The sequence below is a fragment of the Convolutriloba macropyga genome, chromosome 10, assembly GCF_964194025.1.
Source record: "Convolutriloba macropyga chromosome 10, txConMacr16.3, whole genome shotgun sequence".
In the NCBI taxonomy this organism is placed as follows: domain Eukaryota; kingdom Metazoa; phylum Xenacoelomorpha; order Acoela; family Convolutidae; genus Convolutriloba; species Convolutriloba macropyga.
Window position 1 is genome coordinate 33,866,979 of NC_134477.1, and position 27,166 is coordinate 33,894,144.

General features: G+C 37.1%; 2 protein-coding genes across 2 annotated transcripts in view; one reads left to right on the forward strand and one right to left on the reverse strand.

The window, feature by feature from the left end:
• The window catches only part of LOC142347999 (neurofibromin-like), a 634,373-nt gene that overhangs the window by 335,716 nt on the left and 271,491 nt on the right, over positions 1–27,166 (reverse strand). The gene's annotated exons all lie outside the window — the stretch shown is intronic.
• Positions 1,214–23,236, forward strand: LOC142348000 (uncharacterized). The gene is made up of 4 exons (XM_075399164.1): positions 1,214–1,360; positions 1,835–3,067; positions 3,626–4,478; positions 22,623–23,236. The coding sequence occupies exons 1-4, from the start codon at positions 1,214–1,216 to the stop codon at positions 23,234–23,236; spliced, it is 2,847 nt and encodes a 948-aa protein (XP_075255279.1).

Below are 27,166 nucleotides of genomic sequence, written 5' to 3' on the forward strand. Positions count from 1 at the left end.
ATCAACCGAATGATAACGGAAAACAAACAAATTTTAACCGGCGAGACAAAAATAACCACCACAATGGAAATAACAACCATCAATCCAAGTTCTTTAATCAAAACATAAGCAAAAACAAAAAATATGGCAACAGAAACTCGAACACGAACGGTAGTTTTAGAAAAGGAAGCGGGCCAGTCAACAGTAATAGTCAAAATAACGGGCGACGAGACAAAATTGGGGGATCACCACAGTTTATGAACAACAGCGGAAGTACTACCTCGAACAACAACCGAATATCCGAAAGAAATTCTTCCAACACTCAGCAAACTAAGAGCAAGAAATGCCCAGTAGATCAAGGCGTTCACTACATTGGAAAATGTTCTAAATTTTTGCAGATGTCACCATCTGAGCGAAATTCGGATGAAGAAAAATCTGCTCTGCTACAACTGTCTAAGTCCCAATCACAATGCAAAAAATTGCCCATCAAAAGTATTATGTAGACATTGCTCACGCAAGCATCATTCAATTTTACACGATAAAAACCATAGCCCTAATCAGAAAACAAACATCACACAACAGGAATTGCCCCTTTGTGAATCGTTCGAAGATACAAATAGCGGAACAAAACCGCCAAGTTATACACCTGTCTTCCCGAGGAGAATCCGAAATCAATTGCCAATGATACCCATCAAAATATTTGGACGCAACGAGCACTTCGAGTGCTACGCGCTATTGAACAGCTGCAGCACAATCTCATATGCTTTTGATCCAATGGTTACCAAATTGAATGGACCACAAACAAGCTCGGAAACGACTCTGAACGTCTCAACAGCTTTTGGCGACTCTTCTATGGAAGCAAAGCTAGTACAGCTTGACATCGGGCTTTTCCGGAGCCAACGACCATTGTTCCGTCTAAACTACGTTTACTCAATAAAAAATTGGCACTTCAACGACGGGCCCGTGACACAGTTAAATGAGGTATGCAGCAAGTACCCACACCTAGAACACATCAACTTCCCGCAATCGGAAAACAACAAAATCCAAGTTCTGCTTGCAATTGATGCAACACAGTACATACTCGAGCGAGAGTTCTTGCAGGGTCCTAAAAACACCCCGTTTGCCATTCGCAGTCTACTTGTATGGACCATAACAGGCCCCATTAAATTTGACAATGACAAACCCGAAAAAAACAAAGTTTCTGTCAGATAGTTTTGAGGCTTTTGATCGGGAAATGACATTTTCAACAGAAGATGATGAAGACCCTTTAACCGAATCCGTGGCCAGTTTCTGGAAAATTGACGCATCTGGAACGGAAAATGAAAACGAAATTTCCCTCTCCAAGAACGACCAAAGGGCAGTAGAAATACTTATAAACGCAGTGAGACATACAGGAGAAAGATATGAAATCGGTCTCCTCTGGAGAGAAAAAGTTACCCTAGAGAACAATTACCCCGTAGCAAAAGCTCAAGTCCAAAGCCTTGACAAAAAACTCAAGAAAGACAAAACCTTGAAAGATATGTATCAGAAAACACTCGACACTGACTTTGAAAGGATATGTCAAATCAGTGACTTTCAGTGACACTACATCCGATCGCGTCTGGTACCTACCACACCATCCTGTTACCAACCCCAATAAACCGGGAAAGGTGCGCCGGGTTTCAAACGCTGCATCAAAATTCAAAGGAAACTCACTGAATAGCAATCTTCTCACAGGACCCGACTTACTAAACAATCTTGTCGGGCTCTTATTCGATTTAGAGAAAAACCGGTTGCTATCACGGCTGATATTGAAGCCATGTTTATGCAGGTCGGCCTTATAGAAACAGATCAACCCTCCATGAGATTTTTGTAGCCAACTGAGCGAAGTATAAAACAGTTCCAGTACACCTGCCTAATCTTCGGCGCTCGATGCTCGCCAACAACAGCAATTTTTGTTCTTCAAAAAACTGCTAACGATTTCTCACCAAACCAGGCCGTTAAGGATTTAGTCTACAACAGTTTTTATATGGACGATTTTGTATACTCGTTCGAGACGATTCAAAAGGCTAAAGATAACACAGCTCTGCTTAAGAAAACGCTTTCGAAAGGCGGGTTCAATTTGACAAAATTTGTCTCAAGCCAAAGATCCGCTATACAAGAATTTGACGACAGCAACGAAAATGACGAAAATTGTCATCGAGTGCTTGGAGTTCACTGGAATAAGTCAGCTGACAGATTATTCCACAAAAAACCATCAAAGTTTGACAACAACGGTAACAGCTATTCAATTAGGAAACTTCTGTCGCTAATCGCCTGTCTTTTTGATCCGTTAGGCATTATAGCCCCGCTAGTAATTACACTCAAGATTCTTCTACAGGATGTATGGAAAGAAGGATTAGCGTGGGATGACCCTTTGCCGCTCGAAAAACGGATTCTGATCCAAAAATGGATTGACAAATATCAATCTGCACCACCTATTGATTTTCCTCGCTGCATAAATCCCAAATCAACAGCAAATGAACTACATGAACTCCATATATTCAGCGACGCCTCACAACTAGCTTATGGAGCTGTAGCTTATATCAGAACTTCTTCAGAAAATGACGTTTCATGCTCGTTTCTCATAAGCAAAGCCAAGGTTGCTCCGATCAAGCAGCTCAGTATTCCTAAAATGGAGCTCAAGGCCGCAGTTCTTGAAACCCGCTTGGCTAGGTTCGTTAAAACCCACCAAAGTTTTTTGTTCAAGGAAACAGTCTTTTGGTGTGACAGCACAGCAGTCCTAGTGTGGATTAAGAGCACGGACAAGCTTAATGTTTACGTGTCCAACAGGGTGCGCGAAATTCAAGACAACTCATCATCTGATAGCTGGTATCACATCAGTGGAAAGAATAACCCAGCCGATCACGTATCTCGCGGTATTGATCCAGATGAGGTGCCAAAACTTTGGCTAACTCCACCCTTGTTTTTGTTTGAACCAAAAGACAGCTGGAACAAGATACTCAGCGCGGAGAAAACAAACGTCACAACAATACAACAACCAGTAAAAGCAATCATTGACGTCGAGAGATTCTCGAAATGGACCAAGCTACTCAAAGCAACCGCACAAGTCTTTCGTTTCCTGGACATAATTAAAACCAAGCAAAAAAGAACTCTAAGCTGTACGGATATTGAAAAATCAAGAAATCATCTGTTCAAAGCGTCACAACAGACATCTTTCGGTACTTCAATCTGCTTACTGAACCAGAAGAAATCTCTTCCAACGAAAGACAAACTTCTACAGCTTTCCCCGTTTCTCCAAGACAACATTTTGCGTGTTGGCGGCAGAACCAAAAGGAGTACATTGTGTTACAACACGAAACACCCAATTATTCTAAACGCAAAAGAATTCATTACCCGACTCTTTCTAATTAAATGCCACGAAATCTGTATGAATTTTGGAACTGAATATGTGAAGAACTATGCGCAACAAAACTTTTATGTGTTTGGTCTTCGAGACGCCCTCCGCAGTATCACCTAAAGGTGCTTTGATTGCAGACGATTCAAAGGCCAAGGACTTCAACCACCTATGGCGGATCTACCCGACATCAGATTTCCACAAGACCAGTCTCCTGTAGTTTTTACAAACGTTGGAATCGACTATATTGGCCCCTTTACTGTTATTCAGCGGAACAAAGAAGAAAAAGCCTATATCTGCCTCTTTAATTGTCTAGTCACACGAGCTGTGCACTTGGAAGTGACAGAAGACTTAACGACAACCACTTGCATGACGGCCATCCGAAGATTTATCGCCAGACGCGGACAACCTCGACTCTTCCTCAGTGACAATGGTAGCAACTTTCTTGGAGCCAGAAAACAGATACGAAGACAGCCCCTCAAACTTGAAAATGATTTCATTAGACAGAAACTAATGAACGAGTCCGTCGAATGGCATCTAAACCCTCCTTCTGCTCCTCATTTCGGTGGGGTGTGGGAGAGGCTAGTACAAATTGTAAAACGAGCTCTTCTCTTGAATCTCGCATCTGCGAAATTGACATGGGACGTCTTCTCCACCATTGTTATCGAAACAGAGAGTCTTGTCAATGCGAGACCTTTAACACACGTTAGAAGTGACATCGAGGAGGAGGACCCGTTGACACCCAACCACTTTCTGATCGGTAGAGCGTTTCCCAATGTCCCAGCGTGTGTCTTCAAAGAGACTCCCACAATCCAGACGAAGACGTGGACCCAAGTGCGACAACGACTCGAAGCAATCTGGAAAAGACTTCTAAAAGAGTACATTCCAACCCTGAACACAAGGAAGAAGTGGTTAAAGCCTGATGCCAAGTTAGAAGTGAATGACGTTGTTTGGGTTTTGGAAGAATGGACCCCAAGAGGAATTTGGCCCCTGGGACGCGTGACAAGGACGTTCACCGGCCCCGACAAAACAGCTAGATCATGTGAAGTAAAAACTGCTTTAGGCATCTTAACCCGACCAGCTGTTAAACTTGCACATGTTTTCCTCAAAACACCCCCGGCAGGTTAGGTAGGCCCCGAGAATGTTATCGATGTGATAATTCTTAAGTATATTTTGCCGCCTAAATGTTGTAAACTTGATTTCTTCGACAAGTTTGAATCATAATCATCGAAAACAAGCTAAACAAAGGTGCACGTGGCGAAACAAAAGAAATGATTGAATAAAGAAATTGAAACAAGGATCCTATTTTTGAAACAACAAAACCCAAGGAATTGAAGAAGAAAGACGCCAACCGCAACTCCCCCGACCGGGACCAGACGGCCATTGTCAATATATCCAATTGCTGGAAAAATAAGCAAACAATAAATCTCCGAAAAGATATCTCAAAATATTTTATCAACATCAAATCCGGTCAAACATTGTCAGAGAATGAATGATTAAATTAAATATTTTTCCTCTTTTTTCGGATATACAGTTATTGGTTAGTTTTTTGTACAAAACAGGAGCTCATTTAAGTCCTTGACCTTTTACTTCATTTAAGTCTGCCTTAAGCCAGTATAGCAAAATCTGGCGAAAAATCAATCACGATAAATTGATTGACTTTCTAGCTTACATTTAAAAATGACATTGATATGAATTGTTGCTATTCGGTTTGTATTTAGGATGACTATAACTATGATCATTTCAAAAAATAAGAAATAATACTCTTTATTGTGAAAATATGGACGTTTGTACTCGGCACAAGCTGCGTACCTGTATGCCCTCTAAAATCTGCAAAGCAAAAAAGACATCAATCTTGTAATAAGAGGTCCCAAAAACTCAAAAATTGACTCTGTTGACAGAAACTAACAACGGAGATCTTTTGCTCATTAGTAATTTTAAAAAATTTTAAATAACACAACAAAAATCACCTTATCATTTAACAATTGTATTTTAAACACTTCCGCTCGCTAGAAATATTAGTGGCAGTACCCCGGCTGATGGATTACTTAAATTTACGATTAAATTAAAAATTTGGGTTTTCATTCAACTGATAACTACAGCCTTGTAAAAGACCTCAACTTTCCGACAAGGCTGCTAACAACATAAAGGCAGCAATAGTCTTCCACCATGAAGGTTTCGATGATGAGTGCAGATCAGTGTTACAGAGAAGGAAAACAATTGTCCTTAGGTGAAAATGTAAGAGACCCTGGAGTCTATATAGATCATAATAAGTTTACCTGTCGGTAAATAAACTGAATTATAAAACAATGCATGCAATCAATATATATTGTTCAAACACTGAAGCAAAATAGTGGAACAATATCAATCAAATAACAGGTTGCTACAAATCTTCAACACATCCCGGCTTTTTTTGACGATTTTCCGACTATTTTTGGACTATTTCCTATCTTACTTTGACAATCTCCGACTGTTTTTGGATAATTTCCCGTCTTTTTTCGACAATTTACCAATTATTTTTGGACGATTTCCCGACTCTTTTGACAATTTTCCGACTACTTTTCGGACAAGATTGACGTTATCTGGATCCATTTTCGACTTGCCAAGACTTGAATTTAGAGTTGCCAAGTCTTAAATCATACTTGGATTTAGAATTGCCGAGTCAAAAATCCGACTTGGATTTATACTTGCCCAGTCTTAAATCAGACTTGAATTTAGACTTGCCAAGTCTTAATACAGACTTGGATTCAGAAATCCCAAGTCATAAATTAGTCATGGATTAGGACTTGCCCAGTATTAAATCAGACCTGAATTTAGAATTGCCAAGTCTTAAATCAGATTTGGATTTAGACTTGCCAAGTCTTAAATCAGTCTTGGTTTAGACTTGCCCCGACTTAAATCAGACTTGGATTTAGATTTGCCAAGTCTTAAAAAATTTTTGATTTTAACTTGCCAAGTCTTAAATCAGACTTAGATTTAGACTTGCCCAGTCTTAAATCAGACTTGCATTTAGATTTGCCAAGTCATAAATCACATTTGGATTTAGACTCGCCAATTCTTAAATCAGAAATGGATTTAGATTTGCCAAGTCGTAAATCAGACATAGTTTAGACTTGCCCAGTCTTAAATCAGTCTTGGATTTAGGCTTGCCAAGTCTTAAATCAGACTTGGATTTAGACTTGCCAAGTCTTAAATCAGGCTTGGATTTAGACTTGCCCAGTCTTAAATCAGACTTGGTTTTAGACTTCTCAATTCTTCAACCAGATTTGGATTTAGATTTGCCATGTCGTAAGTCAGACTTTGTTTAGACTTGCCCATTCTCAATACAGACTTGGATTTAGACTTGCCAATTCTTAAATCAGATTTCGATTTATAATTGCCAAGTCATAAATCAGACTTGGATTTAGACTTGCCAAGTCTTAAATCAGACTTGGATTTAGACTTGCCCAGTCTTAAATCAGACTTGCGTTTAGACTTGCCAAATCTTAAATCAGACTTGGATTTAGACTTGCCAATTCTTAAATCAGATTTGGATTTAGACTTGCCAAGTCATAAATCATACTTGGATTTAGAAATCCCATGTCATAAATTAGTCATGGATTAGGATTTGCCCAGTATTAAATCAGACTTGGATTTAGAATTGCCAAGTCTTAAATCAGACTTCGATTTAGACTTGCAAGCCTTAAATCAGACTTGTTGTAGACTTTGCTCGTCTTAAATCAGACTTGGATTTAGACTTGCCAAATCCTAAATAAAATTTTGATTTAAACTTGCCAAGTCTTAAATCAGACTTAGATTTAGACTTGCCCAGTCTTCAATCAGACTTGCCTTTAGACTTGCCAAGTCTTAAATCAGACTTGGATTTAGACTTGCCAATTCTCAAATCAGATTTGGATTTAGACATGTCAAGGCGTAAATCATACTTGGATTTAGAATTCCCATGTCATAAATTAGTCATGGATTAGGACTTGCTCTGTATTAAATCAGACTTGGATTTAGAATTGCCAAGTATTAAATCAGACTTCAATTTAGGCTTGCCAAGCCTTAAGTCAGACTTGTTTTTGAATTTCCCCGTCCTAAATCAGACTTGGATTTAGACTTGCCAAGTCCTAAAAAAATTTTGATTTAAACTTGCCAAGTCTTAAATCAGACTTAGATTTAGACTTGCCCAGTCTTAAATCAGACTTGCATTTAGACTTGCCAAGTCTTAAATCAGACTTGGATTTAGACTTGCCAACTCTTAAGTCAGACTTGGATTTAGACTTGCCAAATTTTAAATCAGACTTGGATTTAGACTTGCCACGTCTTAAATCAGACTTGCAATTGGACTTGCCAAGTCTTAAATCAGACTTGTATTTAGACTAGCCAAGTCTTAATTCAGACTTGGATTTAGACTTGCCAAGTCTTAAATCAGACTTGGATTTAGACTTGCCAAGTCTTAAATCAGACTTGGATTTAGACTTGCCAAGTCTTAAATCAGACTTGCATTTAGAATTGTCCAGTCTTAAATCAGACTTGCATTTAGACTTGCCAAGTCTTAAGTCAGACCTCGATTTAGACTTGCCAAGTCTTCAATCAGACTTGCCTTTAGACTTGCCAAGTCTTAAATCAGACTTGGATTTAGACTTGCCAATTCTCAAATCAGATTTGGATTTAGACATGTCAAGGCGTAAATCATACTTGGATTTAGAATTCCCATGTCATAAATTAGTCATGGATTAGGACTTGCTCTGTATTAAATCAGACTTGGATTTAGAATTGCCAAGTATTAAATCAGACTTCAATTTAGGCTTGCCAAGCCTTAAGTCAGACTTGTTTTTGAATTTCCCCGTCCTAAATCAGACTTGGATTTAGACTTGCCAAGTCCTAAAAAAATTTTGATTTAAACTTGCCAAGTCTTAAATCAGACTTAGATTTAGACTTGCCCAGTCTTAAATCAGACTTGCATTTAGACTTGCCAAGTCTTAAATCAGACTTGGATTTAGACTTGCCAACTCTTAAGTCAGACTTGGATTTAGACTTGCCAAATTTTAAATCAGACTTGGATTTAGACTTGCCACGTCTTGAATCAGACTTGCAATTGGACTTGCCAAGTCTTAAATCAGACTTGTATTTAGACTAGCCAAGTCTTAATTCAGACTTGGATTTAGACTTGCCAAGTCTTAAATCAGACTTGGATTTAGACTTGCCAAGTCTTAAATCAGACTTGGATTTAGACTTGCCAAGTCTTAAATCAGACTTGCATTTAGAATTGTCCAGTCTTAAATCAGACTTGCATTTAGACTTGCCAAGTCTTAAGTCAGACCTCGATTTAGACTTGCCAAGTCTTTAATCAGACTTGGATTTAGACTTGCCAAGTCTTAAATCAGACTTGCATTTAGACTTGTCAAATCTTAAGTCAGACCTGGATTTGGACTTGCCAAGTCTTAAATCAGACTTGGATTTAGACTTGCCAAGTCTTAAATCAGACTTGCATTTAGACTTGCCAAATCTTAAATCAGACTTGGATTTAGACTTGCCAAGTCTTAAATCAGACTCGGATTTAGAATTGCCAAGTCTTAAATCAGACTTGCATTTGGACTTGCCAATTCTTAAATCAGACTTGGATTTAGACTTGCCAAGTCTTAAATCAGACTTGCATTTAGACTTGCCAAATCTTAAATCAAACTTGGATTTAGACTTGCCAAATCTTAAATCAGACTCGGATTTAGAATTGCCAAGTCTTAAATCAGACTTGCATTTAGACTTGCCAAATCTTAAATCAGACTTGGATTTATTCTTGCCAAGTCTTAAATCAGACTCGGATTTAGAATTGCCAAGTCTTAAATCAGACTTGCAATTGGACTTGCCAAGTCTTAAATCAGACTTGCATTTAGACTTGCCAAGTCTTAAATCAGACTTGGATTTAGACTTGCCAAGTCTCAAATCAGACTTGGATTTAGACTTGCCAAGACTTAAATCAGACTTGGGTTTAGACTTGCCAAGTCTTAAATCAGACTTGCATTTAGACTTGCCAAATCTTAAATCAGACTTGGATATAGACTTGCCAAGTCTTAAATCAGACTCGGATTTAGAATTGCCAAATCTTAAATCAGACTTGGATTTAGACTTGCCAAATCTTAAATCAGACTCGGATTTAGAATTGCCAAATCTTAAATCAGACTTGGATATACACTTGCCAAATCTTAAATCAGACTCGGATTTAGAATTGCCAAATCTTAAATCAGACTTGGATATAGACTTGCCAAGTCTTAAATCAGACTTGCATTTAGACTTGCCAAATCTTAAATCAGACTTGGATTTAGACTTGCCAAATCTTAAACCAGACTCGGATTTAGAATTGCCAAGTCTTAAGTCAGACTTGGATTTAGACTTGCCAAGTCCTAAATCAGACTTGCATTCAGACTTGCCAAATCTTAAATCGGACTTGGATTTAGACTTGCCAAGTCTTGAATAAGACTCGGATTTAGAATAGCCAAGTTTTAAATCAGACTTGCATTTAGACTTGCCAATTCTTAAATAAGATTTGGATTTAGACTTGCCAAATCTTAAATCAGACTTGCATTTAGACTTGCCAAGTCTGAAATCAGACTCGGATTTAGAATTGCCAATTCTTAAATCAGACTTGCATTTAAACTTGCCAAGTCTTAAATCAGACTTGGATTTAGACTTGCCAAGTCCTAAATCAGACTTGCATTCAGACTTGCCAAATCTTAAATCGGACTTGGATTTAGACTTGCCAAGTCTTGAAAAAGACTCGGATTTAGAATTTCCAAGTTTTAAATCAGACTTGCATTTAGACTTGCCAATTCTTAAATAAGATTTGGATTTAGACTTGCCAAATCATAAATCAGACTTGCATTTAGACTTGCCAAGTCTGAAATCAGACTTGGATTTAGACTTGACAAGTCTTAAATCAGACTTGGATTTAGACTTGCCAAGTCTTAAATCAGACTCGGATTTAGAATTGCCAAGTCTTAAATCAGACTTGCATTTAGACTTGCCAATTCTTAAATCAGATTTGGATTTAGACTTGCCAAGTCTTAAATCAGACTTGGATTTAGACTTGCCAAGTCTTAAATCAGACTGGGATTTAGACTTGCCACGTCTTAAATTAGACTTGCAATTGGACTTGCCAAATCTTAAATCAGACTTGCATTTAGACTTGCCAAGTCTTAAATCAGACTTGGATTTAGACTTGCCGATTCTTAAATCAGACTTGGATTTAGACTTGCCAAGTCTTAAATCAGACTTGGATTTAGACTTGCCAAGTCTTAAATCAGACTTGCATTTAGACTTGCCAAGTCTGAAATCAGACTCGGATTTAGAATTGCCAATTCTTAAATCAGACTTGCATTTAAACTTGCCAAGTCTTAAATCAGACTTGGATTTAGACTTGCCAAGTCCTAAATCAGACTTGCATTCAGACTTGCCAAATCTTAAATCCGACTTGGATTTAGACTTGCCAAGTCTTGAATAAGACTCGAATTTAGAATTGCCAAATCTTAAATCAGGCTCGGATTTAGAATTGCCAAGTCTTAAATCAGACTTGCATTTAGACTTGCCAAATCTTAAATCAGACTTGGATTTATTCTTGCCAAGTCTTAAATCAGACTCGGATTTATAATTGCCAAATCTTAAATCAGACTTGCAATTGGACTTGCCAAGTCTTAAATCAGACTTGCATTTAGACTTGCCCAGTCTTAAATCAGACTTGGATTTAGACTTGCTAAATCTTAAATCAGACTTGGATTTAGAATTGCCAAGTCTCAAATCAGACTTGGATTTAGACTTGCTAAGTCTTAAATCAGACTTGGGTTTAGACTTGCCAAGTCTTAAATCAGACTTGCATTTAGACTTGCCAAATCTTAAATCAGACTTGGATATAGACTTGCCAAATCTTAAATCAGACTCGGATTTAGAATTGCCAAATCTTAAATCAGACTTGGATTTAAACTTGCCAAATCTTAAATCAGACTCGGATTTAGAATTGCCAAATCTTAAATCAGACTTGGATATACACTTGCCAAACCTTAAATCAGACTTGGATTTAGACTTGCCAAGTCTTAAATCAGACTTGCATTTAGACTTGCCAAGTCTGAAATCAGACTCGGATTTAGAATTGCCAATTCTTAAATCAGACTTGCATTTAAACTTGCCAAGTCTTAAATCAGACTTGGATTTAGACTTGCCAACTCCTAAATTAGACTTGCATTCAGACTTGCCAAATCTTAAATCGGACTTGGATTTAGACTTGCCAAGTCTTGAATAAGACTCGGATTTAGAATTGCCAAATCTTAAATCAGGCTCGGATTTAGAATTGCCAAGTCTTAAATCAGACTTGCATTTAGACTTGCCAAATCTTAAATCAGACTTGGATTTATTCTTGCCAAGTCTTAAATCAGACTCGGATTTAGAATTGCCAAGTCTTAAATCAGACTTGCAATTGGACTTGCCAAGTCTTAAATCAGACTTGCATTTAGACTTGCCCAGTCTTAAATCAGACTTGGATTTAGACTTGCTAAGTCTTAAATCAGACTTGGATTTAGACTTGCCAAGTCTCAAATCAGACTTGGATTTAGACTTGCTAAGTCTTAAATCAGACTTGGGTTTAGACTTGCCAAGTCTTAAATCAGACTTGCATTTAGACTTGCCAAATCTTAAATCAGACTTGGATATAGACTTGCCAAGTCTTAAATAAGACTCGGATTTAGAATTGCCAAATCTTAAATCAGACTTGGATTTAGACTTGCCAAATCTTAAATCAGACTCGGATTTAGAATTGCCAAATCTTAAATCAGACTTGGATATACACTTGCCAAATCTTAAATCAGACTCGGATTTAGAATTGCCAAAACTTAAATCAGACTTGGATATAGACTTGCCAAGTCTTAAATCAGACTTGCATTTAGACTTGCCAAATCTTAAATCAGACTTGGATTTAGACTTGCCAAATCTTAAACCAGACTCGGATTTAGAATTGCCAAGTCTTAAGTCAGACTTGGATTTAGACTTGCCAAGTCCTAAATCAGACTTGCATTCAGACTTGCCAAATCTTAAATCGGACTTGGATTTAGACCTGCCAAGTCTTGAATAAGACTCGGATTTAGAATAGCCAAGTTTTAAATCAGACTTGCATTTAGACTTGCCAATTCTTAAATAAGATTTGGATTTAGACTTGCCAAATCTTAAATCAGACTTGCATTTAGACTTGCCAAGTCTGAAATCAGACTCGGATTTAGAATTGCCAATTCTTAAATCAGACTTGCATTTAAACTTGCCAAGTCTTAAATCAGACTTGGATTTAGACTTGCAAAGTCCTAAATCAGACTTGCATTCAGACTTGCCAAATCTTAAATCGGACTTGGATTTAGACTTGCCAAGTCTTGAATAAGACTCGGATTTAGAATTGCCAAGTTTTAAATCAGACTTGCATTTAGACTTGCCAATTCTTAAATAAGATTTGGATTTAGACTTGCCAAATCATAAATCAGACTTGCATTTAGACTTGCCAAGTCTGAAATCAGACTTGGATTTAGACTTGCCAAGTCTTAAATCAGACTTGGATTTAGACTTGCCAAGTCTTAAATCAGACTCGGATTTAGAATTGCCAAGTCTTAAATCAGACTTGCATTTAGACTTGCCAATTCTTAAATCAGATTTGGATTTAGACTTGCCAAGTCTTAAATCAGACTTGGATTTAGACTTGCCAAGTCTTAAATCAGACTGGGATTTAGACTTGCCACGTCTTAAATTAGACTTGCAATTGGACTTGCCAAATCTTAAATCAGACTTGCATTTAGACTTGCCAAGTCTTAAATCAGACTTGGATTTAGACTTGCCAAGTCTTGAATAAGACTCGGATTTAGAATTGCCAAGTTTTAAATCAGACTTGCATTTAGACTTGCCAATTCTTAAATAAGATTTGGATTTAGACTTGCCAAATCATAAATCAGACTTGCATTTAGACTTGCCAAGTCTGAAATCAGACTTGGATTTAGACTTGCCAAGTCTTAAATCAGACTTGGATTTAGACTTGCCAAGTCTTAAATCAGACTCGGATTTAGAATTGCCAAGTCTTAAATCAGACTTGCATTTAGACTTGCCAATTCTTAAATCAGATTTGGATTTAGACTTGCCAAGTCTTAAATCAGATTTGGATTTAGACTTGCCAAGTCTTAAATCAGACTGGGATTTAGACTTGCCACGTCTTAAATTAGACTTGCAATTGGACTTGCCAAATCTTAAATCAGACTTGCATTTAGACTTGCCAAGTCTTAAATCAGACTTGGATTTAGACTTGCCGATTCTTAAATCAGACTTGGATTTAGACTTGCCAAGTCTTAAATCAGACTTGGATTTAGACTTGCCAAGTCTTAAATCAGACTTGCATTTAGACTTGCCAAGTCTGAAATCAGACTCGGATTTAGAATTGCCAATTCTTAAATCAGACTTGCATTTAAACTTGCCAAGTCTTAAATCAGACTTGGATTTAGACTTGCCAAGTCCTAAATCAGACTTGCATTCAGACTTGCCAAATCTTAAATCAGACTCGGATTTAGAATTGCCAAGTTTTAAATCAGACTTGCATTTGGACTTGCCAATTCTTAAATAAGATTTGGATTTAGACTTGCCAAATCATAAATCAGACTTGCATTTAGAATTGCCAAGTCTGAAATCAGACTTGGATTTAGACTTGCCAAGTCTTAAATCAGACTTGGATTTAGACTTGCCAAGTCTTAAATCAGACTCGGAATTAGAATTGCCAAGTCTTAAATCAGACTTGCATTTAGACTTGCCAATTCTTAAATCAGATTTGGATTTAGACTTGCCAAGTCTTAAATCAGACTTGGATTTAGACTTGCCAAGTCTTAAATCAGACTGGGATTTAGACTTGCCACGTCTTAAATTAGACTTGCAATTGGACTTGCCAAGTCTTAAATCAGACTTGCATTTAGACTTGCCAAGTCTTAAATCAGACTTGGATTTAGACTTGCCGATTCTTAAATCAGACTTGGATTTAGACTTGCCAAGTCTTAAATCAGACTTGGATTTAGACTTGCCAAGTCTTAAATCAGACTTGCATTTAGACTTGCCCAGTCCTAAGTCAGACCTGGATTTAGACTTACCAAGTCTTAAATCAGACTTGGATTTAGACTTGCCAAGTCTTAAATCAGACTTGCATTTAGACTTGCCAAGTCTTAAGTCAGACCTGGATTTAGACTTGCCAAGTCTTAAATAAGATTTGGATTTAGACTTGCCAAATCATAAATCAGACTTGCATTTAGAATTGCCAAGTCTGAAATCAGACTTGGATTTAGACTTGCCAAGTCTTAAATCAGACTTGGATTTAGACTTGCCAAGTCTTAAATCAGACTCGGAATTAGAATTGCCAAGTCTTAAATCAGACTTGCATTTAGACTTGCCAATTCTTAAATCAGATTTGGATTTAGACTTGCCAAGTCTTAAATCAGACTTGGATTTAGACTTGCCAAGTCTTAAATCAGACTGGGATTTAGACTTGCCACGTCTTAAATTAGACTTGCAATTGGACTTGCCAAGTCTTAAATCAGACTTGCATTTAGACTTGCCAAGTCTTAAATCAGACTTGGATTTAGACTTGCCGATTCTTAAATCAGACTTGGATTTAGACTTGCCAAGTCTTAAATCAGACTTGGATTTAGACTTGCCAAGTCTTAAATCAGACTTGCATTTAGACTTGCCCAGTCCTAAGTCAGACCTGGATTTAGACTTACCAAGTCTTAAATCAGACTTGGATTTAGACTTGCCAAGTCTTAAATCAGACTTGCATTTAGACTTGCCAAGTCTTAAGTCAGACCTGGATTTAGACTTGCCAAGTCTTAAATCAGACTTGGATTTAGACTTGCCAAGTCATAACTCAGACTTGCGTTTAGACTTGCCAAGTCTTAAATCAGACTTGCATTCAGACTTGCCAAATCTTAAATCAGACCTGGATTTAGACTTGCCAAGTCTTGAATAAGACTCGGATTTAGAATTGCCAAGTCTTAAATCAGACTTGCATTTAGACTTGCCAATTCTTAAATAAGATTTGGATTTAGACTTGCCAAATCTTAAATCAAACTTGCATTTAGACTTGCCAAGTCTAAAATCAGACTCGGATTTAAAATTGCCAATTCTTAAATCAGACTTGCATTTAAACTTGTCAAATCTTAAATCAGACTTGGATTTAGACTTGCCAAGTCTTAAAACAGAATTGCATCTAGACTTGCCAAGTTTTAAGTCAGACCTGGATTTAGACTTGCCAAGTCTTAAATCAGACTTGGATTTAGACTTGCCAAGTCATAACTCAGACTTGCGTTTAGACTTGCCAAGTCTTAAATCAGACTTGCATTCAGACTTGCCAAATCTTAAATCAGACCTGGATTTAGACTTGCCAAGTCTTGAATAAGACTCGGATTTAGAATTGCCAAGTCTTAAATCAGACTTGCATTTAGACTTGCCAATTCTTAAATAAGATTTGGATTTAGACTTGCCAAATCTTAAATCAAACTTGCATTTAGACTTGCCAAGTCTAAAATCAGACTCGGATTTAAAATTGCCAATTCTTAAATCAGACTTGCATTTAAACATGCCAAGTCTTAAAACAGACTTGCATCTAGACTTGCCAAGTCTTAAGTCAGACCTGGATTTAGACTTGCCAAGTCTTAAATCAGACTTGGATTTAGACTTGCCAAGTCTTAAATCAGACTTGCATTTAGACTTGCCAAATCTTAAATCAGACTTGGATTTAGACTTGCCAAGTCTTAAATCAGACTCGGATTTAGAATGGCCAAGTCTTAAATCAGACTTGCATTTAGACTTGCCAATTCTTAAATGAGACTTGGATTTAGACTTGCCAAGTCTTAAATCAGACTTGGATTTAGACTTGCCAAGTCTTAAATCAGACTGGGATTTAGACTTGCCACGTCTTAAATCAGTCTTGCTATTGGACTTGCCAAGTTTTAAATCAGACTTGCATTTAGACTTGCCAAGTCTTAAATCAGACTTGGATTTAGACTTGCCAATTCTTAAATCAGACTAGGATTTAGTTTTGCCAAGTCCTAAATCAGACTTGGATTTAGACTTGCCAAGTCTTAAATCAGACTTGCATTTAGACTTGCCCCGTCTTAAATCAGACTTGGATTTAGACTTGCGAAGTCTTAAATCAGACTTACATTGCCAAGTCTTCAATCAGACTTGCATTTAGACTTGCCCAGTCTTAAGTCAGACCTGGATTTAGACTTGCCCAGTCTTAAATCAGACTTGCATTTAGACTTGCCCAGTCTTAAGTCAGACCTGGATTTAGACTTGCCAAGTCTTAAATCAGACTTGGATTTAGACTTGCCAAGTCTTAAATCAGACATGGATTTAGTCTTGCCAAGTCTTAAATCAGACTTACATTGCCAAGTCTTCGATCAGACTTGCATTTAGACTTGCCCAGTCTTAAGTCAGACCTGGATTTAGACTTGCCAAGTCTTAAATCAGACTTGCATTTAGACTTGCCAAGTCTTAATCAGACCTGGATTTAGACTTGCCAAGTCATAACTCAGACTTGCATTTAGACATGCCAAGTCTTAAATCAGACTTGGATTTAGACTTGCCAAGTCTTAAATCAGATTTGTGTTTAGACTTGCCAAGTCTTAAATCAGACTTGGATTTAGACTTGCCAAGTCTTAAATCAGATTTGTGTTTAGACTTGCCAAGTCTTAAATCAGACTTGGATTTAGACTTGCCCAGTCTTAAATCAGACTTGGATTTAGACTTGCCAAGTCTTAAATCAGACTTGCATTTAGACTTGCCAAGTCTTAAGTCAGACCTGGATTTAGACTTGCCAAGTCATAACTCAGACATTCATTTAGATTTGCCAAATCTTAAATCAGACTTGGATTTAGACTTGCCAAGTCTTAAGTCAGACCTGGATTTAGACTTGCCAAGTCATAACTCAGACTTGCATTTAGACTTGCCAAGTCTTAAGTCAGACCTGGATTTAGACTTGCCAAGTCATAACTCAGACTTGCATTTAGACTTGCCAAGTCTTAAATCAGACTTGGATTTAGACTTGCCAAGTCTTAAATCAGATTTGTGTTTAGACTTGCCAAGTCTTAAATCAGACTTGGATTTAGACTTGCCAAGTCTTAAATCAGACTTACATTGCCAAGTCTTCGATCAGACTTGCATTTAGACTTGCCCAGTCTTAAGTCAGACCTGGATTTAGACTTGCCAAGTCTTAAATCAGACTTGGATTTAGACTTGCCAAGTCTTAAATCAGACTTACATTGCCAAGTCTTCGATCAGACTTGCATTTAGACTTGCCAAGTCTCAAGTCAGACCTGGATTTAGACTTGCCAAGTCATAACTCAGACTTGCATTTAGACTTGCCAAGTCTTAAATCAGACTTGGATTTAGACTTGCCAAGTCTTAAATCAGACTTGGATTTAGACTTGCCAAGTCTTAAATCAGACTTGGGTTTAGACTTGCCAAGTCTTAAATCAGACTTGCATTTAGACTTGCCAAATTTTAAATCAGACTTGGATATAGACTTGCCAAGTCTTAAATCAGACTCGGATTTAGAATTGCCAAATCTTAAATCAGACTTGCATTTAGACTTGCCAAATCTTAAATCAGACTTGTATTTAGACTAGCCAAGTCTTAATTCAGACTTGGATTTAGACTTGCCAAGTCTTAAATCAGACTTGGATTTAGACTTGCCAAGTCTTAAGTCAGACCTGGATTTAGACTTGCCAAGTCATAACTCAGACTTGCATTTAGACTTGCCAAGTCTTAAGTCAGACCTGGATTTAGACTTGCCAAGTCATAACTCAGACTTGCATTTAGACTTGCCAAGTCTTAAATCAGACTTGGATTTAGACTTGCCAAGTCTTAAATCAGATTTGTGTTTAGACTTGCCAAGTCTTAAATCAGACTTGGATTTAGACTTGCCAAGTCTTAAATCAGACTTACATTGCCAAGTCTTCGATCAGACTTGCATTTAGACTTGCCCAGTCTTAAGTCAGACCTGGATTTAGACTTGCCAAGTCTTAAATCAGACTTGGATTTAGACTTGCCAAGTCTTAAATCAGACTTACATTGCCAAGTCTTCGATCAGACTTGCATTTAGACTTGCCAAGTCTCAAGTCAGACCTGGATTTAGACTTGCCAAGTCATAACTCAGACTTGCATTTAAACTTGCCAAGTCTTAAATCAGACTTGGATTTAGACTTGCCAAGTCTTAAATCAGACTTGGATTTAGACTTGCCAAGTCTTAAATCAGACTTGGGTTTAGACTTGCCAAGTCTTAAATCAGACTTGCATTTAGACTTGCCAAATTTTAAATCAGACTTGGATATAGACTTGCCAAGTCTTAAATCAGACTCGGATTTAGAATTGCCAAATCTTAAATCAGACTTGCATTTAGACTTGCCAAATCTTAAATCAGACTCGGATTTAGACTTGCCAAATCTTAAATCAGACTCGGATTTAGAATTGCCAAGTCCTAAATCAGACTTGGATTTAGATTTGCCAGGTCCTAAATCAGACTTGCATTTAGACTTGCCAAGTCTTAAATCAGACCTGGATTTAGACTTGCCAAGTCTTAAATCAGACTTGGATTTAGACTTTTCAAGTCTTAAATCAGACTTGCATTCAGACTTGCCAAATCTTAAATCAGACTTGGATTTAGACTTGCCAAGTCTTAAGTCAGACCTGGATTTAGACTTGCCAAGTCATAACTCAGACTTGCATTTAGACTTGCCAAGTCTTAAATCAGACTTGGATTTAGACTTGCCAAGTCTTAGATCAGATTTGTGTTTAGACTTGCCAAGTCTTAAATCAGACTTGGATTTAGACTTGCCAAGTCTTAAATCAGACTTACATTGCCAAGTCTTTGATCAGACTTGCATTTAGACTTGCCCAGTCTTAAGTCAGACCTGGATTTAGACTTGCCAAGTCTTAAATCAGACTTGGATTTAGACTTTCCAAGTCTTAAATCAGACTTGCATTTAGACTTGCCAAGTCTTAACTCAGACCTGGATTTAGATTTGCCAAGTCATAACTCAGAATTGCATTTAGACTTGCCAAATCTTAAATCAGACTTGGATTTAAACTTGCCAGGTCTTAAATCAGACTTGTATTTAGACTTGCCAAGTCTTAAATCAGACTTGGATTTAGACTTGCCAAGTCTTAAATCAGACTTGGGTTTAGACTTGCCAAGTCTTAAATCAGACTTGCATTTAGACTTGCCAAATCTTAAATCAGACTTGGATATAGACTTGCCAAGTCTTAAATCAGACTCGGATTTAGAATTGCCAAATCTTAAATCAGACTTGCATTTAGACTTGCCAATTCCTAAATCAGACTTGGATTTAGACTTGCCAAATCTTAAATCAGACTCGGATTTAGAATTGCCAAGTCTTAAATCAGACTTGGATTTAGACTTGCCAAGTCATAACTCAGAATTGCATTTAGACTTGCCAAATCTTAAATCAGACTTGGATTTAAACTTGCCAGGTCTTAAATCAGACTTGTATTTAGACTTGCCAAGTCTTAAATCAGACTTGGATTTAGACTTGCCAAGTCTTAAATCAGACTTGGGTTTAGACTTGCCAAGTTTTAAATCAGACTTGCATTTAGACTTGCCAAATCTTAAATCAGACTTGGATATAGACTTGCCAAGTCTTAAATCAGACTCGGATTTAGAATTGCCAAATCTTAAATCAGACTTGCCTTTAGACTTGCCAAATCTTAAATCAGACTTGGATTTAGACTTGCCAAATCTTAAATCAGACTCGGATTTAGAATTGCCAAGTCCTAAATCAGACTTGGATTTAGATTTGCCAGGTCCTAAATCAGACTTGCATTTAGACTTGCCAAATCTTAAGTCAGACCTGGATTTAGACTTGCCAAGTCTTAAATCAGACTTGGATTTAGACTTGCCAAGTCTTAAATCAGACTTGCATTCAGACTTGCCAAATCTTAAATCAGACTTGGATTTAGACTTGCCAAGTCTTAGATCAGATTTGTGTTTAGACTTGCCAAGTCTTAAATCAGACTTGGATTTAGACTTGCCAAGTCTTAAATCGACTTACATTGCCAAGTCTTCGATCAGACTTGCATTTAGACTTGCCCAGTCTTAAGTCAGACCTGGATTTAGACTTGCCAAGTCTTAAATCAGACTTGGATTTAGACTTTCCAAGTCTTAAATCAGACTTGCATTTAGACTTGCCAAGTCTTAACTCAGACCTGGATTTAGACTTGCCAAGTCATAACTCAGAATTGCATTTAGACTTGCCAAATCTTAAATCAGACTTGGATTTAAACTTGCCAGGTCTTAAATCAGACTTGTATTTAGACTTGCCAAGTCTTAAATCAGACTTGGATTTAGACTTGCCAAGTCTTAAATCAGACTTGGGTTTAGACTTGCCAAGTCTTAAATCAGACTTGCATTTAGACTTGCCAAATCTTAAATCAGACTTGGATATAGACTTGCCAAGTCTTAAATCAGACTCGGATTTAGAATTGCCAAATCTTAAATCAGACTTGCATTTAGACTTGCCAATTCTTAAATCAGACTTGGATTTAGACTTGCCAAATCTTAAATCAGACTCGGATTTAGAATTGCCAAGTCTTAAATCAGACTTGGATTTAGATTTGACAGGTCCTAAATCAGACTTGCATTTAGACTTGCCAAGTCTTAAGTCAGACCTGGATTTAGACTTGCCAAGTCTTAAATCAGACTTGGATTTAGACTTGCCAAGTCTTAAATCTGACTTGCATTCAGACTTGCCAAATCTTAAATCAGACTTGGATTTAGACTTGCCAAGTCTTGAATAAGACTCGGATTTAGAATTGCCAAGTCTTTAATGAGACTTGCATTTAGACTTGCCAAGTCTTAAATCAGACTTACATTGCCAAGTCTTTGATCAGACTTGCATTTAGACTTGCCCAGTCTTAAGTCAGACCTGGATTTAGACTTGCCAAGTCTTAAATCAGACTTGGATTTAGACTTTCCAAGTCTTAAATCAGACTTGCATTTAGACTTGCCAAGTCTTAACTCAGACCTGGATTTAGATTTGCCAAGTCATAACTCAGAATTGCATTTAGACTTGCCAAATCTTAAATCAGACTTGGATTTAAACTTGCCAGGTCTTAAATCAGACTTGTATTTAGACTTGCCAAGTCTTAAATCAGACTTGGATTTAGACTTGCCAAGTCTTAAATCAGACTTGGGTTTAGACTTGCCAAGTCTTAAATCAGACTTGCATTTAGACTTGCCAAATCTTAAATCAGACTTGGATATAGACTTGCCAAGTCTTAAATCAGACTCGGATTTAGAATTGCCAAATCTTAAATCAGACTTGCATTTAGACTTGCCAATTCCTAAATCAGACTTGGATTTAGACTTGCCAAATCTTAAATCAGACTCGGATTTAGAATTGCCAAGTCTTAAATCAGACTTGGATTTAGACTTGCCAAGTCATAACTCAGAAATGCATTTAGACTTGCCAAATCTTAAATCAGACTTGGATTTAAACTTGCCAGGTCTTAAATCAGACTTGTATTTAGACTTGCCAAGTCTTAAATCAGACTTGGATTTAGACTTGCCAAGTCTTAAATCAGACTTGGGTTTAGACTTGCCAAGTTTTAAATCAGACTTGCATTTAGACTTGCCAAATCTTAAATCAGACTTGGATATAGACTTGCCAAGTCTTAAATCAGACTCGGATTTAGAATTGCCAAATCTTAAATCAGACTTGCCTTTAGACTTGCCAAATCTTAAATCAGACTTGGATTTAGACTTGCCAAATCTTAAATCAGACTCGGATTTAGAATTGCCAAGTCCTAAATCAGACTTGGATTTAGATTTGCCAGGTCCTAAATCAGACTTGCATTTAGACTTGCCAAATCTTAAGTCAGACCTGGATTTAGACTTGCCAAGTCTTAAATCAGACTTGGATTTAGACTTGCCAAGTCTTAAATCAGACTTGCATTCAGACTTGCCAAATCTTAAATCAGACTTGGATTTAGACTTGCCAAGTCTTAGATCAGATTTGTGTTTAGACTTGCCAAGTCTTAAATCAGACTTGGATTTAGACTTGCCAAGTCTTAAATCGACTTACATTGCCAAGTCTTCGATCAGACTTGCATTTAGACTTGCCCAGTCTTAAGTCAGACCTGGATTTAGACTTGCCAAGTCTTAAATCAGACTTGGATTTAGACTTTCCAAGTCTTAAATCAGACTTGCATTTAGACTTGCCAAGTCTTAACTCAGACCTGGATTTAGACTTGCCAAGTCATAACTCAGAATTGCATTTAGACTTGCCAAATCTTAAATCAGACTTGGATTTAAACTTGCCAGGTCTTAAATCAGACTTGTATTTAGACTTGCCAAGTCTTAAATCAGACTTGGATTTAGACTTGCCAAGTCTTAAATCAGACTTGGGTTTAGACTTGCCAAGTCTTAAATCAGACTTGCATTTAGACTTGCCAAATCTTAAATCAGACTTGGATATAGACTTGCCAAGTCTTAAATCAGACTCGGATTTAGAATTGCCAAATCTTAAATCAGACTTGCATTTAGACTTGCCAATTCTTAAATCAGACTTGGATTTAGACTTGCCAAATCTTAAATCAGACTCGGATTTAGAATTGCCAAGTCTTAAATCAGACTTGGATTTAGATTTGACAGGTCCTAAATCAGACTTGCATTTAGACTTGCCAAGTCTTAAGTCAGACCTGGATTTAGACTTGCCAAGTCTTAAATCAGACTTGGATTTAGACTTGCCAAGTCTTAAATCTGACTTGCATTCAGACTTGCCAAATCTTAAATCAGACTTGGATTTAGACTTGCCAAGTCTTGAATAAGACTCGGATTTAGAATTGCCAAGTCTTTAATGAGACTTGCATTTAGACTTGCCAATTCTTAAATAAGATTTGGATTTAGACTTGCCAAATCCTAAATCAGACTTGCATTTAGACTTGCCAAGTCTTAAGTCAGACCTGGATTTAGACTTGCCAAGTCTTAAATCAGACTTGCATTTAGACTTGCCAAATCTTAAATCAGACTTGGATATAGACTTGCCAAGTCTTAAATCAGACTCGGATTTAGAATTGCCAAATCTTAAATCAGACTTGGATATAAACTTGCCAAGTCTTAAATCAGACTCGGATTTAGAATTGCCAAATCTTAAATCAGACTTGGATTTAGACTTGCCAAATCTTAAATCAGACTCGGATTTAGAATTGCCAAGTCCTAAATCAGACTTGGATTTAGATTTGCCAGGTCCTAAATCAGACTTGCATTTAGACTTGCCAAGTCTTAAGTCAGACCTGGATTTAGACTTGCCAAGTCTTAAATCAGACTTGGATTTAGACTTGCCAAGTCTTAAATCAGACTTGCATTCAGACTTGCCAAATCTTAAATCAGACTTGGATTTAGACTTGCCAAGTCTTAAGTCAGACCTGGATTTAGACTTGCCAAGTCATAACTCAGACTTGCATTTAGACTTGCCAAGTCTTAAATCAGACTTGGATTTAGACTTGCCAAGTCTTAGATCAGATTTGTGTTTAGACTTGCCAAGTCTTAAATCAGACTTGGATTTAGACTTGCCAAGTCTTAAATCGACTTACATTGCCAAGTCTTCGATCAGACTTGCATTTAGACTTGCCCAGTCTTAAGCAGACCTGGATTTAGACTTGCCAAGTCTTAAATCAGACTTGGATTTAGACTTTCCAAGTCTTAAATCAGACTTGCATTTAGACTTGCCAAGTCTTAACTCAGACCTGGATTTAGACTTGCCAAGTCATAACTCAGAATTGCATTTAGACTTGGCAAATCTTAAATCAGACTTGGATTTAAACTTGCCAGGTCTTAAATCAGACTTGTATTTAGACTTGCCAAGTCTTAAATCAGACTTGGATTTAGACTTGCCAAGTCTTAAATCAGACTTGGGTTTAGACTTGCCAAGTCTTAAATCAGACTTGCATTTAGACTTGCCAAATCTTAAATCAGACTTGGATATAGACTTGCCAAGTCTTAAATCAGACTCGGATTTAGAATTGCCAAATCTTAAATCAGACTTGCATTTAGACTTGCCAATTCTTAAATCAGACTTGGATTTAGACTTGCCAAATCTTAAATCAGACTCGGATTTAGAATTGCCAAGTCTTAAATCAGACTTGGATTTAGATTTGACAGGTCCTAAATCAGACTTGCATTTAGACTTGCCAAGTCTTAAGTCAGACCTGGATTTAGACTTGCCAAGTCTTAAATCAGACTTGGATTTAGACTTGCCAAGTCTTAAATCTGACTTGCATTCAGACTTGCCAAATCTTAAATCAGACTTGGATTTAGACTTGCCAAGTCTTGAATAAGACTCGGATTTAGAATTGCCAAGTCTTTAATGAGACTTGCATTTAGACTTGCCAATTCTTAAATAAGATTTGGATTTAGACTTGCCAAATCCTAAATCAGACTTGCATTTAGACTTGCCAAGTCTTAAGTCAGACCTGGATTTAGACTTGCCAAGTCTTAAATCAGACTTGGATTTAGACTTGCCAAGTCTTAAATCAGACTTGCATTCAGAGTTGCCAAATCTTAAATCAGACTTGGATTTAGACTTGCCAAGTCTTGAATAAGACTCGGATTTAGAATTGCCAAGTCTGAAATCAGACTTGGATTTAGAATTGCCAATTCTTAAATCAGACTTGCATTTAAACTTGCCAAGTCTTAAATCAGACTTGGGTTTAGACTTGCCAAGTCTTAAATCAGACTTGCATTTAGACTTGCCAAATCTTAAATCAGACTTGGATATAGACTTGCAAAGTCTTAAATCAGACTCGGATTTAGAATTGCCAAATCTTAAATCAGACTTGCATTTAGACTTGCCAAATCTTAAATCAGACTTGGATTTAGACTTGCCAAATCTTAAATCAGACTCGGATTTAGAATTGCCAAGTCTTAAATCAGACTTGGATTTAGATTTGCCAGGTCCTAAATCAGAGTTGCATTTAGACTTGCCAAGTCTTAAGTCAGACCTGGATTTAGACTTGCCAAGTCTTAAACCAGACTTGGATTTAGACTTGCCAAGTCTTAAATCAGACTTGCATTCAGACTTGCCAAATCTTAAATCAGACTTGGATTTAGACTTGCCAAGTCTTGAATAAGACTCGGATTTAGAATTGCCAAGTCTTTAAACAGACTTGCATTTAGACTTGCCAATTCTTAAATAAGATTTGGATTTAGACTTGCCAAATCCTAAATCAGACTTGCATTTAGACTTGCCAAGTCTTAAATCAGACCTGGATTTAGACTTGCCAAGTCTTAAATCAGACTTGGATTTAGACTTGCCAAGTCTTAAATCAGACTTGCATTCAGATTTGCCAAATCTTAAATCAGACTTGGATTTAGACTTGCCAAGTCTTGAATAAGACTCGGATTTAGAATTGCCGAGTCTGAAATCAGACTTGGATTTAGAATTGCCAATTCTTAAATCAGACTTGCATTTAAACTTGCCAAGTCTTAAATCAGACTTGGATTTAGACTTGCCAAGTCTTAAAACAGACTTGCATCTAGACTTGCCAAGTCTTAATTCGGACCTGGATTTAGACTTGCCAAGTCTTAAATCAGACTTGGATTTAGACTTGCCAAGTCTTAAATCAGACTTGCATTTAGACTTGCCAAATCTTAAATCAGACTTGGATTTAGACTTGCCAAGTCTTAAATAAGACTCGGATTTAGAATTGCCAAGTCTTAAATCAGACTTGCATTTAGACTTGCCAATTTTTAAATCAGACTTGGATTTAGATTTGCCAAGTCCTAAATCAGACTTGGATTTAGACTTGCCAAGTTTTAAATCAGATTGGGATTTAGACTTGCCACGTCTTAAATCAAACTTGGATTTAGACTTGCCAAGTCTTAAATCAGATTGGGATTTAGACTTGCCAAGTCTTAAATAAGACTCGGATTTAGAATTGCCAAGTCTTAAATCAGACTTGCATTTAGACTTGCCAAATCTTAAATCAGACTTGGATTTAGACTTGCCAAGTCTTAAATAAGACTCGGATTTAGAATTGCCAAGTCTTAAATCTGACTTGCATTTAGACTTGCCAAGTCTTAAATCAGACTTGGATTTAGACTTGCCAATTCATAAATCAGACTTGGATTTAGACTTGCCAAGTCTTAAATCAGACTTGAATTTAGACTTGCCAAGTCTTAAATCAGACTTGCATTTAGACTTGCCCAGTCTTAAGTCAGACCTGGATTTAGACTTGCCAAGTCTTAAATCAGACTTGGATTTAGACTTGCCAAGTCTTAAATCAGACTTGCATTTAGACTTGCCAAGTCTTAAGTCAGACCTGGATTTAGACTTGCCAAGTCTTAAATCAGACTTGGATTTAGACTTGCCAAATCATAACTCAGACTTGCATTTAGACTTGCAAAATCTTAAATCAGATTTGGATTTAAACTTGCCAGGTCTTAAATCAGACTTGTATTTAGACTTGCCAAATCTTAAATCAGACTTGGATTTAGACTTGCCAAGTCTTAAATCAGACTTACATTGCCAAGTCTTAGATCAGACTTGGATTTAGACTTGCCAAGTCCTAAAAATATTTGGATTTAAACTTGCCAAGTCTTAAATAAGACTTAGATTTAGACTTGGCCAGTCTTAAATCAGACTTGCATTTAGACTTGCCAAGTCTTAAATCAGACTTATTTTAGACTTGCCCAGTCTTAAATCAGACTTGGATTTAGACTTGCCAAGTCCTAAAAAAGTTTGGATTTAAACTTGCCAA

Bases quoted from the DNA above. Each gene is read 5' to 3' on its own strand.
- LOC142348000 (XM_075399164.1), top strand. From the start codon at position 1,214: ATGACATTTTCAACAGAAGATGATGAAGACCCTTTAACCGAATCCGTG. The intron at 1,361-1,834 runs GTGAGACATACA...AGATTTTTGTAG, and splicing joins TAGAAATACTTATAAACGCA to CCAACTGAGCGAAGTATAAA. The intron at 3,068-3,625 runs GTCTTTCGTTTC...ACTGTTATTCAG, and splicing joins TACTCAAAGCAACCGCACAA to CGGAACAAAGAAGAAAAAGC.